This window comes from Bos taurus, chromosome 18, assembly GCF_002263795.3.
Source record: "Bos taurus isolate L1 Dominette 01449 registration number 42190680 breed Hereford chromosome 18, ARS-UCD2.0, whole genome shotgun sequence".
Lineage (NCBI taxonomy): Eukaryota > Metazoa > Chordata > Mammalia > Artiodactyla > Bovidae > Bos > Bos taurus.
The window spans coordinates 44175801-44190353 of NC_037345.1; the positions used below are offsets into that span (position 1 = coordinate 44175801).

The 14553-nt window shown below is 56.3% G+C and overlaps 1 protein-coding gene across 3 annotated transcripts in view; it reads left to right on the forward strand.

The window, feature by feature from the left end:
* The window catches only part of CHST8 (carbohydrate sulfotransferase 8), a 145426-nt gene extending 142966 nt beyond the window's left edge, over positions 1–2460 (forward strand). For 2 of the 3 annotated variants that reach the window (XM_005218898.5, XM_059876500.1), the window contains exons 3-4: positions 279–316; positions 897–2460. In XM_005218898.5, coding sequence (XP_005218955.1) covers positions 279–316; positions 897–2003 — 1145 coding nt within the window. In that variant the 3' untranslated portion in view covers positions 2004–2460. The remainder of the gene's footprint in view (positions 1–278; positions 317–896) is intronic. The other variant, NM_001145992.1, reaches the window with a different exon arrangement.
* Positions 2461–14553: the final 12093 nt, after the last annotated feature.

Consider the following 14553-nt stretch of genomic DNA (forward strand, 5'->3'; position numbering starts at 1 on the left):
TAGGATGTAGGATGCTCAGAAGTGAACATCAGGTGGGAGCCGATGGGACCAAGTCTTTGCTGCACCCCCACTCTCCACATGGGTCAGAGAAGTGGAGAGGCATTTGCACCGTGCTTGCCTCTCCTCCTGGCCCCCTGAACTGTTTTTTCATCAAGCTCACACCAAGTCCCCTCGAGCCCAGGCGCCCACAGTCAGGAACCTACAGGCAGGTTCCACTGCTTACAGGAGACCACGTGGTACTTCCACTGCCAATACTATCCTCTCTGTTTGCTTTTTAGGAATAAAGTTCAGCATCAGGCCACAGCAGCCGCACAACGTGAGTTCTGAGAGTTTGATAAATCTCAGCATGGGCGGCTTGGGGAAGGTTGGGGAGGCCAGGGAAGAAATTCAGAGCTCACATTAAATCCATTCTTGGAAAGAAAAATGTGTCCTGCCTTTCCCAGGAGCCTTGGGAACAAAGCCGGGGACCTTGGACCCATGAATTTCCCTTTCCCGTGGATGGCGGCTCCCGCCTGTGCTAATAGAAGCGTTAAATCTGAGCCTGGTTCCTTCAGGCCACCAGCTCCCCCTTCGCCTCCTGGCCAGGAGGTTGTTCCTGGGAGACCTGCGCCATCTAGTGGCCAAAATAACACTTGCTCCCCGCCCCCAACCCCCAACCCCCGCCACACACACACCACGACTCTTGAGGGGAGACGGGGCTCTGGGGACTGTATGCGGGCTCAGACCAAAGGGGTTGCATCCTGCAGGGCCAGGCTGTCCCCTTCGCCCTCATTTGAGAAAACCTCAGTCCACAGAGGAGGCAGGGACCCCGGCCTTGGCGAGTGCCTGGTCCCGTGGGAGCCTTAGTGCCCAGCCAATCTGTCCATGCTACTAACCAACCTCTCTTCTCGCCCCAGGACCTCCCACCAGGCAGTTCCCAGGATGGTCCTTTTAAGGCAGCCACGGAGAGGGTTACCCGAGACTTGTCCAGCCGCGCCCCGCGGGGCCTGAGCCTGCGGATGTCCCAGGACCCTCAAGCTCAGCTAAACGTGGGGGCCCGTCTGCGACCCCGGCAGCGCCGCCGACGGCTGCTTATCAAGAAAATGCCGGCTGCGGCGGCCCTCCCAGCCAACAGCTCGGCCGGCACGTTGGCCCGGCCGGCCCCCGGGGCCCTGGACGGCCGCTGGGCCAGACTGCGCGAGACCCAGCGGGAGCGCAAGCGGGTGATGCGGGAGGCGTGCGCCAAGTACCGCGCGAGCAGCAGCCGCAGGGCGGTCACGCCCCGCCACGTGTCCCGCATCTTCGTGGAGGACCGCCACCGCGTGCTGTACTGCGAGGTGCCCAAGGCAGGCTGCTCCAACTGGAAGCGCGTGCTCATGGTGCTGGCCGGGCTGGCCTCGTCCACCACCGACATCCAGCACGACACCGTGCACTACGGCAGCGCCCTCAAGCGGCTGGACACCTTCGACCGCCAGGGCATCCTCCACCGCCTGGGCACCTACACCAAGATGCTCTTCGTGCGCGAGCCCTTCGAGAGGCTGGTCTCCGCCTTTCGCGACAAGTTCGAGCACCCCAATAGCTACTATCACCCCGTCTTCGGCAAGGCCATCCTGGCCCGGTACCGGGCCAACGCCTCTCGGGAGGCCCTGCGGACGGGCTCCGGCGTACGGTTCCCCGAGTTCGTACAGTACCTGCTGGACGTGCACCGGCCGGTGGGCATGGACATCCACTGGGACCATGTCAGCCGGCTCTGCAGCCCCTGTCTCATCGACTATGATTTTGTGGGCAAGTTTGAGAGCATGGAGGACGATGCCAACTTCTTCCTGAGCCTCATCCACGCGCCACGGAACCTGACCTTCCCCCGGTTCAAGGACCGGCACTCGGAGGAGGCGCGGACGACATCCCGCATCACCCACCAGTACTTCGCCCAGCTCTCTACCCTGCAGCGGCAGCGCACCTACGACTTCTATTACATGGACTACCTGATGTTCAACTATTCCAAGCCCTTTGCAGACCTGTACTGAGGTACGGGGCCAGCCCCACCCACTCACCGGTCCGCAGGGGCATCCCACTCCTCCTTGGGGCCTCACCTGGGAGCAGAGATGTACCCAGAGCAACAGGGCTCTGAGGGTGGCGCAGGCCCTTCGGCGGGGGGACAGAGGCCCAGGCCTTGGACCAGACGCTGGCCCTTGTCCCATAACCCCCTTCCGTACTCCTCAAATAAGGAAGATGCTAGGGGCTGGGGGGGAGGGCGGTGACCTGGACACTCCAGAGTCCCGGCTGCCCACACCCAGCTCCGTGAAGAGTCAGGATGACCAGGGATGACCAGGGAAGTCTGAGGCCCAGCGGACGAGGGCCCCAGCAGTAAGGGATTTCCCTTAGCATTGCCTTGAACCAAACCGCAGGGTTTGCAGCTTTTCTATGACCCAGGGGGGAGTTTCCCTTGGAATGAGGTTTGAAATAAAGCACATGGTTTCCAGAGCAGGGGTGTCTATACTTTGTGTGTTGGTGCGGGAGCACAGGGACCCTTCCCCGGGGCTTTCTGGGTCTCTTTCTCCCTTGGGAGGATAGTGGGAGCCAGGCACCTGCAGGCCCCGCCCAGGGCATGCGCAGAAGAAGCAGAGGCCCCAGCAGTGCCGGTTCAGGGCCCGCAGTAGCGTCTCCACCCAGGCTCCCAAGGCCAGGACGCCACCAACGAGGTCCTGAGATCTCAGTACCGGCACACTTCATCCTGAAAGAAGACAGACCTGTCCCCTTGGAGGCCCTTCTATCAGTGCACTTTGTGGGGGCTTTCTGGGGACTGCCAGAGCACTGACAAGCTCTCCAGACCAACTGTCCTTTGGGGTTGCCCCTGCGGTCACTGCTACACTGCACATGGATCTCAGGGGGTGTGGCATTTCCGGGTGAGAATGATGCCACCCCTGGCTTGCTTTTCTATTTTATTTTATTGGCTGTGCTGGGTCTTAGTTACTGTGAGCAAGCTTTCTCTAGTTGCAGTAGGAGGGTTTCTCATTGCAGTGGCTTCTCTTGTTGCGGAGCTCGGGCTCTAGAGGGTACAGGTTCAGAAGTTGTGGTGCATGGGCTTAACTACCCTGAGGCATGTGGAATCTTCTAGACCAGGGATCGAGTCCGTGTTCCCTGCATTGGCCCGCTGATTATTAACCACTGGACCACCAGGGAAGTCCTGTCTCTGGCTTTCTGAACCTCGGGATAAGCAGGGCTCTGGCCCAATGATGTCATCTGCAGACCCCCCAACACTAGCCTTGATCCCTGACTTCATTCGCCTGACAGAACACCTCAAAGCCGCCAGGGTTGCCTGCTTCTATTTGAACCAGCACTGGCGGAGGGAGGGGAGAAGCTGTAGAGGAACCACCTCCTCCAAAAGCTTCCACTGTCACATGCAGAAATGGTTCTGAAATTGTCAAAAGCCAGGGTGACTCTTGAAAGGTCTCAGAGAAAGTGTTGGAGCTCTGAGTGTGGGCATGACCGCGGCAGTTTTGGGGTCTTGTTTTAATGGGAAGTGCGGCCTGGCTGTTTCTAGGGCCGTCTGTCTGTCAGAAACTTTGGGTCTCATCTTTCTGTCAGCCTGTCCCCCAGCAGTCTGCCGCAGGCCCTCCTGGGTCTTTCTGTGGCCTGTCTGCGGATCCCTCCCAGGAGATTGCTCCCTGTCTGTTCCCATGTGCTAAGGCGGAAGCTCCCAGACCCTGACAGGATGCTGCTGGTCCGCAGGGTGAAACAGGCTACTGGATCCCAGCCAGGCTCACGCTGGCATGAGCTACTCCATCTTTCTTTTGGGGCTCTAGAAAGTTTAAAAGTAGAACAAGGGGGTTGAGGCTGCCCCCTACTTGCTCCAGGCCACAGGCATCCAAGAATGCCGAGTAGGGCAAGACCTCTCCTTGGGTTGCAGCTGACAGCGACCTGGATCATAGCACAGAAGGAATTCAGAGGGGCAGGGAGGAGGCCGGGGTCAGAGCCTGAGAGACTTGAAGGTGTGGAAGGCAGGAAGAGGCTGAGAGGCTGACCCACACCCAGGCCAGAGCCAGGTCAAAGTGAGAAGAGGCAGGGAGAGCCTAGCTCACCATGACCCAGAAACTGCCTCTTCTGGGCTGCGGTGCCCACAAAGTGAGGCAGAATTCACCATGTAGAAACAGTGTCTCTGGTCGAGGACACATTTGGCAAATGTGTCTCCAGTATTCTTGCCTGGAGATTCCCATGGACAGAGGAGCCTAACAGGCTGTAGTCCATAGGGTCCCACAGAGTCAGACATGACTGAAGCGACTTAGCATGTACGCACATGGCAATGTCACTGGTCTGCTCAACAAAGAGAGACCCAGAAGCCAGGCTGGGGCAGCCTGCAGGGCGCCTTCACTCAGTGCTGCTGCTTGGAGACCATCAGGATTGCCCCGGGGACCATCCTTCCATGTTAGCGTGTGTGTGTGTGTGTGTGTTGGAAAGTAGGAAAAGATACCTTGTGTCATCTCACAGAGACAACCAGGCCTGGGTTGGGCAGATGTACACACACAACACAGGCTTCCCAGGTACGCTAGCGGTAAGGAACCTGCCTGCCAATGCAGGAGACACAGGAGACAGGGGTTCCATCCCTGGGTTGAGAAAATCCCCTGGAGGAGGGCGTGGAAACCCACTCCAGTGTTCTTGCCTGGAGAATCCCCATGGACAGAGGAGCCTGGTGGGCTACAGTCCATGGACATGACTGAAGAGTCAGACACGACTGAAGTGACTGAGCACGCATGCACACACACAAAACATCCATCAAAGAGGGTCTTTCCTTCTGGTGGCAGTGGCAGGGGACACAGTCCAGGCCATGATCATGATCACCATTTGATGGCCCCCAGCACAAGCTCCAGAAGCCCAGCCCTGAGACCTCACCCTGGATCCACTGAGGTGGTCCTGGACCCAGCTCCAGCCCCCAAGCCCCGCCTCATCTAGCCCTAGGGCTTGGAGACAGTGGACTTAACTGTTGATACAGGAAAGTGTGTGTGTGTTTCTGGGGAAGGAGGGTAGCATGCGAGTCTGTGTTTGTGTATATTTGTGAGTGGTGCGGCAGGGATCTGTCTTATGGGCATCTGTGTCTGGGGTGAGAGTGTGTGTACATGCGTGTGAGCCTGTATATGCGTTGAGGGGTTGGGGGTACTGTGGACAGTTCTCCTTTGTTCCCCACTTTGTGGGGTATAGTCTGAAGGGGGCCATTTGGGTCAGGGACCCAAGAAGGGGCTACAGGCTCCCCCCAGGGGTCATGCAGGTCCATTAAGTTAGAAAAAATAACCACTGAACCCCCAGTGCCCTTTGCAGGCTTGGTCCTCCAAATGGGCCCTTTCTGGGGCAACCCACAGTGAAGTGCCTACCAGGCCTTTGTCCGGATAGTGGCTAAGACCTCCCCAGACGTGAGCCCGGCTCTCTGAGTGTTAAAGAAAATGCGTGCAACTAAGTCATTTCCATCGAGTCTGACTCTTTGCGACCCTGTGGACTATAGCCCACCAGTCTCCTCTGTCTGTGGGAATCTCCAGGCAAGAGAGAATACTGGAGTGGGTTGTCGTGCCCTCCTCCAGGGAATCTTCCTGACCCAGGGATTGAACCCACAAGTCTTCTATCTCCTGCACTGGCAAGCTGGTTCTTTACCACTAGTGCCACCTGGGAAGCCGGTTAAAGAGAATAGATGTCCCCCAAACCTAAGGTCCCCATGAGGCCTGTGAGCCCCAGAGTCTCTGGGGAGATGAGATGCCAGGTCAAGCCAAGCGGCACCTCTGGCTCCAAGACATGACAAAACCCTCCCGTCTGCTGTCACCATGGGCCCTGGCCCTCCAGATAGTGGTAGACAGGCAGTGGATGGAGGGACAGTTGTCCAGCATCCTCTCCCCTTCCAGGCAGGGCTTGTTTATCAATTTCATCCTCAGGTTGAGTCCCCTCAGCGGGGGATGGGAGCCCCAGGAGAGACCTGAGGGCAGGAGGTGGTCTCCTCTCTCTCCTACTATCCTCTCAGCCCTCTCCTCTCTGGGGAGCACCCATGGCTAACCAAGCGAATTTCCTCCTGGTATGTCCCCCATCTCACCCAATGCTGGGGGACCAGAGCTGAGACAGGATGATTAGTGTTGATCCATGGCCCCAGGACCCCTGGTGGCTCAGACGGTAAAGAATCAGCCTGCAATGCAAGAGACCTGGGTTCAATCCCTGGGTTGGGAAGATCCCCTGAAGGAGGGCATGGCAACCCACTCCAATATTCTTGCCTAGAGAATCCCCATGGACAGAGGTGCCTAGTGGGCTATAGTCCCTGGGGTCGCAAAGAGTCGGATACGACTTAGCAACTAAGCACTAAGCACACGGCCCCAGGAATGGACCAGGGTGGTCTCCAGGACCTGGGGGTGGAGGGTCTGGGGCTGAGCAGGGCTGAAATCATCCTGCCCCATCTCTGGGCCCCCATGTTGGTGGGTACAATGACCCTGGATAAGGCTGGCGGCGTGTGTCAGCCTTGGCTCCTCTTGCTGGAGAGGGCGGCCTCCAGGGTCTACAGGGCCCAGGCGAGGGAGAGGGCCTGCGAGCCCTGAGCTTTGGTTCCTCTGGATGGTCGGGCCTGACGGTGAGGCCGGCGCTGCTCCCTGACTTCTCACGCTGTGCAGAAGGGCCCTTTGCACAGGAGACTCAGTTGCAAAATGACAGCAGACAGTGCCCAGGGGTCTGCAGGAGGTGGGGACACCTGGGAACTTCGGTCCCCTCCCCCCACCTCTGGGTAGGCCTCCGAAAGAGGGGGGAGGGGCGAAAGTAGGTTGGCAGGCTGCTCCTGAGAGCCCCTGAAGCCCAGAACGAGGGTCCGGGGTCAGAGGTCAAAGTGAGTAATTCCAAACTGTGGGGCCCGAGGATGTGCCGGCATGAATCAAAGCGCTCTTGATGAGCAGGTGCGATGCTGGCCACGCCCACGCGCAGCTTGATACACCCCTCCTGGCAGCCCAGACCACGCCTCTACCTTATAGATGAAAAGACTGAGGCACAGGGAGTCCCTCCCAGAGCTGCACAGCAACTGCACCTGGTGCTGGAATCCCACCCAGAGGATTGGGCGCCCTAGCGTTTGTGTACGCCCACTGCCCCGCCCCGCTCGACGTCAGTGCAGTTCAAGGAGCGCGCGGGGAAGGGGGCGCGGCAGGGCGCACGCCTTCGCAGGCAGAGACAGCACTATGCCACCAGAGGGCGCTAAATCCTCACTCCCGATCCGCGGCCTGAGCATCCCCGGCCTGTCCACGAGGTGGCAGCAACGCCCCGGTTGTGTGTGGCTCTTGCGGTCCGGAGCGTGCCCCAGACACAGAGGAGGCTGTGTTGTCTTCTGCCCGCTGCCCCTCCCAGCCTTGGGGCCGCGGGGACCATGCTTCCCCAACTCTCTCTCCAGGCAGACCGTGGAGGTCAGTCTCAAACCCACCAGCTCCGGAGGACCCCAAACATCCCCAGCGCCCTCTAATGAGGAGGTAAGCTTTCAGGAAGCCCTGGAGGGCATAGACCGGTCCACACGGACAGAGGGGTCAGGGGTCAGCTGGGGTGCTGCCTTCAGTCCTGCCGGCTTCACTCCCCTCTTTGGCAAGCTTAGATTGGGGGCACACCCTGACCCACCTTGGCCATTGTTCCTTCTGTCTCCTGCCCCTGGCAAACCCCAAAGCAGCCAACCCCTGCAGCCTGCCCCCTCAGCTGCAAGAGGAGAGGACCCCCTGGGCTCTCCGCACATTCACCATCACAAACCTCTCAGGGCCACCAACAGCCTGCAAGCATTCGTCCTCCACTGTCCATGAGGGTGACCCGAGCCTTCTGTGACCACAGCCACACCCCACACACATGCTCACATGGGTGCACACACACACACATGCCTACACGGGCACGCACATGCACGCATGCACATGCACACAGAAATGTGCAGAACTGACAGAATGCCTCTTAGTGCAGTGAAAGGAAAGGGGAGGGCCAGATAGGCCCTCACGTCTTCTGTCAAACTGATGCTCCAAGTGCACTGAGCCCAGTTGCCCCCCTCCCCCTGCCCTGCCAGGGTCCACCCTCCAATCCGTCTCAGAGCCCAGCCCCTTGTCTCCTCCTCAGAGGCATTGCCCTCTCTCTGCTGGCTCATTAGGCTTCAGCAGCAGCTCCCCGTCTTCAAAACCAAAGAAGCCTTAGCCCGCAAACCAAAGAGGCCCTCCAGCCCTGGCCCCATTTCTGTCTGCTCCTTCTCTGCAAAACTTGTCCCGCCACCTCACGCCTCCTCCAGCCTTTTGCTCTTGAACCCACTGTGGTCTGCCTGCCAGTTCCACCCCCACCCCCCCACAGAAATGGCTCGCTTCTGAGTCCCCAGCTATCCCATGTTCTGAATTCGACAGTCACCATGCTCCCTGGACCAGCTCACCACCCACACTCCGCTGTCGGGTGGACTCCCAAACCGGCACCTCCAGCCCTGACCTCAGACCGCATCCCTGCCGGCTGTCTCAGGGCACCTCCCATCTCTCCCAGCTTTCCTCCCCAGGCCTCTCATCAGCCTTCCATCCCTGACTGGCCCTGGAGGTCATTCTCTCTGTCCCCTAAGTGTATCCTGAATCCATGCACTTCTCTGCTTGTCGAGTGCCTTCATCTTTTTTTCCATGTGGGATCTTAATTCCTCAACCAGGGATTGAATCCATGTCCCCTGCAGTGGAAGCATGGAATCTTAATCACTGAACCACCAGGATTCCGCTTCGTTCCCTCCTAGGCCTCTGAAGCAATGTTAAGAATTCTGGCTTTACTGCTATACTGGAGACTGCTCTAAGCATTTCATGTATATTACCTTATGTAATCGTCACCACAACCCTGAAAGGTAGGTATAGTCATTTATCCTCCCAGTTTTTACAGAAGAGGAAACTGGCACACAGAGAGGTTATGTAATTTGCCTAAGCTCGCACAGCTATGAAGAGGATGTTCCAAGATTCAGCCCCTGGCACTCTGGCCCTGGAATCCCCCAGCGTGCTCTCATGCTTCTGCAGAAAAAGGTTAGAACTAGACTCCTGCTGGGCACATGGGGTGGAAAGAAGGAAAGGGAGACAGAAGCAGCGGCCTAAGGGATCTGGGCTCAACAAGAAGGGCTGTGAAGGCAGGAAGGGCTGCCGGCAGGGGAAGGTGGAGGGTTCTGTAGAGGAAGTAAGGTGGGCGTTGGGTGTCTGTGACCTTGGAGATGGTGTGATTGCTTGTGATGACAAGGACCAAATGTAGCTGGCTGGGGAGGGGAGCAGGCGGCAGGGAGCACAGAGCTTGTAGAAAGTCATGCTTCACAGACATACGTTCTTCAGCCTACTCTTGGTCCAAGGATGCCCTCATCCCACACCTGTGCCTGCACCCAACCCCGTCACGTCATTCCTGTCACCTGCCTGTCACCTGGGACAGTCTGTGTCTACCTATCTGGAACTGCTGTGTGTGAGTCAGCCTGACTGCGAACTAGGTGGCATCACCTGGGCTGCAAGTTGGGCCTCTCTTCGGGGTACAAAGCCTGGCAGTGGGGCTGGGACCTGCTGGTGGGGAGACCCAGGTGGGCGAAGGGCAGTTTGGGCTGACTCGGGAAAGACGACCCAGCCAGACAGGATGGACCAGGGCAGTGAAGGCAGGTAGGTCAGGAAGGAAAGCTGCATTCTTACTCTCCAAGCCCATGTGCTGAATTTTACTTTTCCTTTTATTTATTTCTTCTGCTTAAATCCTGTTTCTCTCCCTGAGGCATCTAATCTATTATTTAACATTGGATTGTGCGATTGAAACTCCCAGGCAAATTGAAAATTATTTGTGTTTGAGGTTTCAGGCATGAAGCCGAGGCAACTGTTTCTGGGAAATCCTGGGCACCTGGGTGAAGGTGAAGAGCCCGCAGCCTGGCCCCTTGAAGGGGTGGGGGGAACAGCTGGGGGTCCAAGCCCCCAGGCCCCGCCTGGCTCAACCCAGGCCTCACGTACCGGGTGCCCACAACTCAGGAGTCATTCGTCTCCACTTGGCATTTCACTTGGAGACACTATCCACACCTCCCACCAAGCAGGTGCCCTCGGCGCCCAGCCTCGCACCCACCCTGGGGGAGGCCTGGGTCACAGGAGAATGAATGGCACAAGGACCAGGTTCGCCATCATTTTTCAGGGCTCAGGCTCTCCGTGGGTTTGCAGCCAGGGTTGCTGGCCTAATGGGGTCTGTGAGGTCGCAGGGCCCAGGGTGGGGCTGAGGGCCCTGATCTGGGGCAGGGAGTGACCGGCCTCTGGAGCCCAATGGCTGAGAAGAGTGTCATCCCATAGGGCTGCCTCCAAGGACACCCCTCCAAGGAATCGCCACCCCCACCCCCACCCCCAGGCAGAGTGGGCTTGAGTTCCCGCAGGACGCTTGCCTCCTGTGTGCGGGGTGGGGAAGACAGTACCTCTTCGTGGTGATAAGGAGATTGGAGTTTGTGCTAGAAACAATGGGAAGCCACAGGAGGGCTTTGAGACCTGGAGATGTGACAGCTTTTCTATGTCCAAAAAGATGCATTAAAAAAAATGCATAAGGGACTTCCTTGGCTGCCCTGTGATTAAGATTCTGACCTTCCAATGCAGGGGTTGCAGTTTTGATCCCTGATTGGGGAACTAAGATCCCACTTTCTGCAGGGCACGGCCAAAAGATAAAATAATAATTTTTTTTTGAGAAAAGGACTTCCTTGGTGGCCCAGTGGTTAAGATTCTGTGCTTCCACTGCAGGGGACTCAGGTTCAATCAGGGAACTAGGATCCCACATGCCTCACGGTGAGGCTAAAAAGAAAAAAACGTTAAAAAAAAAGAAAGATCCATAAGAGGAGAGGCCATGGGCACTCATCCACACCAGGTTTCCTGAGCCGTCACACGTGCCAGGCACTGTGCTGGGCGCTGGGGGCACATGGTGCCAGCTCCCGTGTGCTCCTGCTAAGAACCAGGGCCCAGCACGTGAGATGATGCTGGGACTGTGGGTCCCCCACCAGGATCGACCCTCAGCCACTCAGTCGGGTCAGAGAGCTTCTGCTGCCCCTATAGGAACACGGTGGGGAGGGTGGGTGCGTGCACGTGTGCATGTGGTCACTCAGTCGTATCCGACTCTTTGCCACCCCAGGGACTGTAGCCCACCAGGCTCCTCTGTCCTTGGGGATTCTCCAGGCAAGAATACTGGAGTGGGCTGCCATTTCCTCCTCAAGGGGATCTTCCCACCACAGGGATGGAACCCAGGGCTCCCACACTGCAGGCGGATTCTTTACTGTCTGAGCCAGTCGGGGCAGGTGCACAAAAGACTCTCCCGGAACAGCCTGCCCCCAGCTCCTGTCACAAACCTCAGGAAACGCTGATAAGCTTATAGCATAAATGTCACTTTGCACCACTTCCCCCAGAGAATGCATCATCTTTTCAGAGGCCTCTGGAATATATACAAAAGTTTATCACAGGGCTTCCCTGGTGGCTCAGTGGTAAAGAATCTGCCTACCAATGCAGGAGACACTGGTTCGATCCCTAATCCAGGAAGAGCCCCCGTGACAGAGCAACTAAGCCCGTGCCCCACAACTATTGAGCCAGTGCCCTAGAGCCGCGGAGCAGCAACTACTGAGCCCTCACACTGCAACTGCTGAAGCCCGTGTGCCCTGGAACCCGAGCTCTGCAACAAGGAAAGCCTCCGCAATGAGAATGCCAGCACACCGCAGCTAGAGTAGCCCCCTGCTTGTCACAGCTAGAGAAAAGCCCGCGCAACAACGAAGACCCTGCACAGCCAAAAATAAATAGGAATAAATAAAAATTTTTTAAAAAGGTTTTCACAGATCCCTCTGAGTCTCTTTGTCTCTCTCTCTCACACACACACACACATGCACACCTCTCAGTTCCCAAGGAAGGCATGTAAAATATAAAAGTCATATATTCAGACATCAATGACGTGATTGGAGCTTACAACAGCTGGGACCTTTTGGTAGCAAGTATAAGAAAAGTGTTGGCAGCAGTTTCAGTTGAAGGAGGACCTGATGAGAGGCCCAGGAAGATGGGGGGACACACACACACAGAAGGGCTGCAGGGGCCCAAGCCTGGGACCCGGAGTGCCACCAAGGCTCTTTATCGGGCTTACCCCTGCTCCCCTGGAGGGCTGTTTGCTGCTTCCCTGTCCCACTGTGCATCACCCACTTCTCCTGCTCCTTCTGTGCCCACAGTAGAAACTCAGGCAGGGGACTCGCCAGGGACCCCGCTGCCCAGGGAGGGACTGGACCCAGTCCCCATCCCAGGGACACTCTCATGGCCCCTGCAGTTCCATCTCTAGAAATCTGTCTTGCAGAAACTCCAGGCAGGAAGACAAGAATATTCAGGAAATGATCACTGCAGCATGATGTGAACTAGCTATTAAAACACTGGAAACACTTTAAATAGTCATCAGCAGAGAAATAGACAAATGCTATCCACTCATGCTGCCGAATTTGATGTATCCACCTAATTAAGAAAGCAATAGTTCCCCTCATTCATTTATTCAACAAATACCTTCTGAGCACTTGTGGGAGGCACACTGTGCTCAGTGAAGGGGACACAGTAGTGAACAAAACCAAACCCCATCCTTGCCTCACAGAGCTCGCTCTACCTGGGGAGTCTGATGCTAATGATGTGTTAACACCGCAGGTGCAGCTTCCTGAGCTCCGGAGGGCTGTGGTGCAGATGACCTGGATAGAGAAGTCAGGGAAGACTTCCTGGAGGAAGTGGTGATTGCACCCAGATCAGGACAAGAGGGAGATGAAGGAAAAGAGCATGTGCAAATGTCCAGGGGTAAAAGATTGTGTGGCCAATGAGGGAAGGAGGAAAAGGGATGGTGGTGGATGCCATGGTGAGGCACCCAGATGCCCCTCCGGAGGGCAGAGCCGCCAGGGTCAGAAGCACCGCTGGCAGACAATGCTCTTATGGGATTGTCTAGACTAAAGACAGGGGCTTCCCAGGTGGTGCTAGTGATGAAGACCCCACCTGCCACTGCAGCAGGCACAAGAGAAATGGGTTTGATTCCTGAGTCAGGAAGATCCCCTGGAGGAGGAAATGGCAACCCACTCCAGTATTCTTGCCTGGAGAACCCCATGGACAGAGAAGCCTGGCAGGGTGCAGTCCCAGGGGTCAAAAAGAGCTGGACACGACTGAAGGGACTTAGCGGGCACACACGTAGGCTAAAGACAGGTGCTTGCTTAAGGCCAGGGTGCACCCAGTGTCTAATCGACATGGAAACGAAAGGTCCGGCACACTCATACAGCAATTCTGAAGGGCCATCCAGCCTCAAAGCTCCACCTACCTGGTCTGAACAATGGCCCCCAAAGATGTCCACGTCCTAACCCCCAGAACTTGTGAATATGCTAGTTTACAGGGCCAAAGGATTTTCTCCACTATTATTAAGGATTGAGAGGTGGAGTGGTGATCCTGGCTCATCCGGGGAGGGGGTGGGGCACAATGTAATCACAAGTGCCCTTATAAAGGGAGGCAGGGGCTTCCCTGGTGGTCCAGTGGCTAAGATTCCAAGTTCCCAATGCAGAAAGTCCAGGTTCGATCCTTCATCTGGGAGCTAGATTCCACATGCTGCCACTAAGATGTCAAAGGCCACAACTAAAGATCCCGCGTGCCACCACTAAGACCCACTGCAGCCAAATAAATAAGTAAAGAAATAATTTTTTTAATTAAAAAAGAATTTAAAGGAAGCAGAAGGGTCAGAGTCAGGGAGGAAGAGGAAACAATGGAAGCAGAGGTCAGAATGATGGAAGGAAGAAGCCACGGACCAAGAAAGGCAGAAAGCCTCCAGACACTGGAAAAAGCAGGGAAACGCCTTCTTCCTGGAGCCTTCAGAAGGAACACAGCCCTGCAGACCCATTCTCAACTTCTGAACTCCGGAACTGTAAGGTAGTAAACTTGTGCTGCTCTGAGCCACTCTGTTTGCGGCAACTTGTTATAACAGCAACAGGAAACTGACACAGCATTGGAGAGCGACTTCTGGGTCCTGGGAACGCTCCCTTATCTAGCCCTTGCGTGCTAGTAAGTTCCTCTTGCCGGGGAACCCCTCCTACAGCAGCGAGAGCTGAGGAGTCTGAGAAAGCAGGTGCTGGGTGGGATTTGGGGGCAGGTTCGCCCATCTCCTGCCTGGCGACAGGAGTAGGTGGATTACAACAAGCTGACGGTGCAATTGTTGGAACGTTCGCCTTCAATGAATCAAGATAGTTCACCTGTGAAAGGAAATGCAATGCTGAGGGCAGCTATTTGGATACCTGAGAAATAGCAAAATAAGTGGAATTAGGTGGCTATGGCTAAACTTGACTAGCCCTTTGAAAAAAAAGATAACCAAAAGCTGAGAGTAGATAAGAGCTAAGTGTGAAAGGAGGTCCTCAAGTCCTGTGGTGGGAGAGCAAAGAGGAGGATCTCAGAGCAGCCAAGTTCCAAAGAAGATTAAACTCAACCTAACTTAGCTCTGTGTCAAGACTGTGCTCTGATGGGGAAAGGATGGCCCCTTGACATTTCAGATGGGACATCTGAGTTGATGCACCCCAAATCTGAAATCCCTTGATTTTCTTGAACCCTCTGAGCCTTGCAGAAGTAACCCATT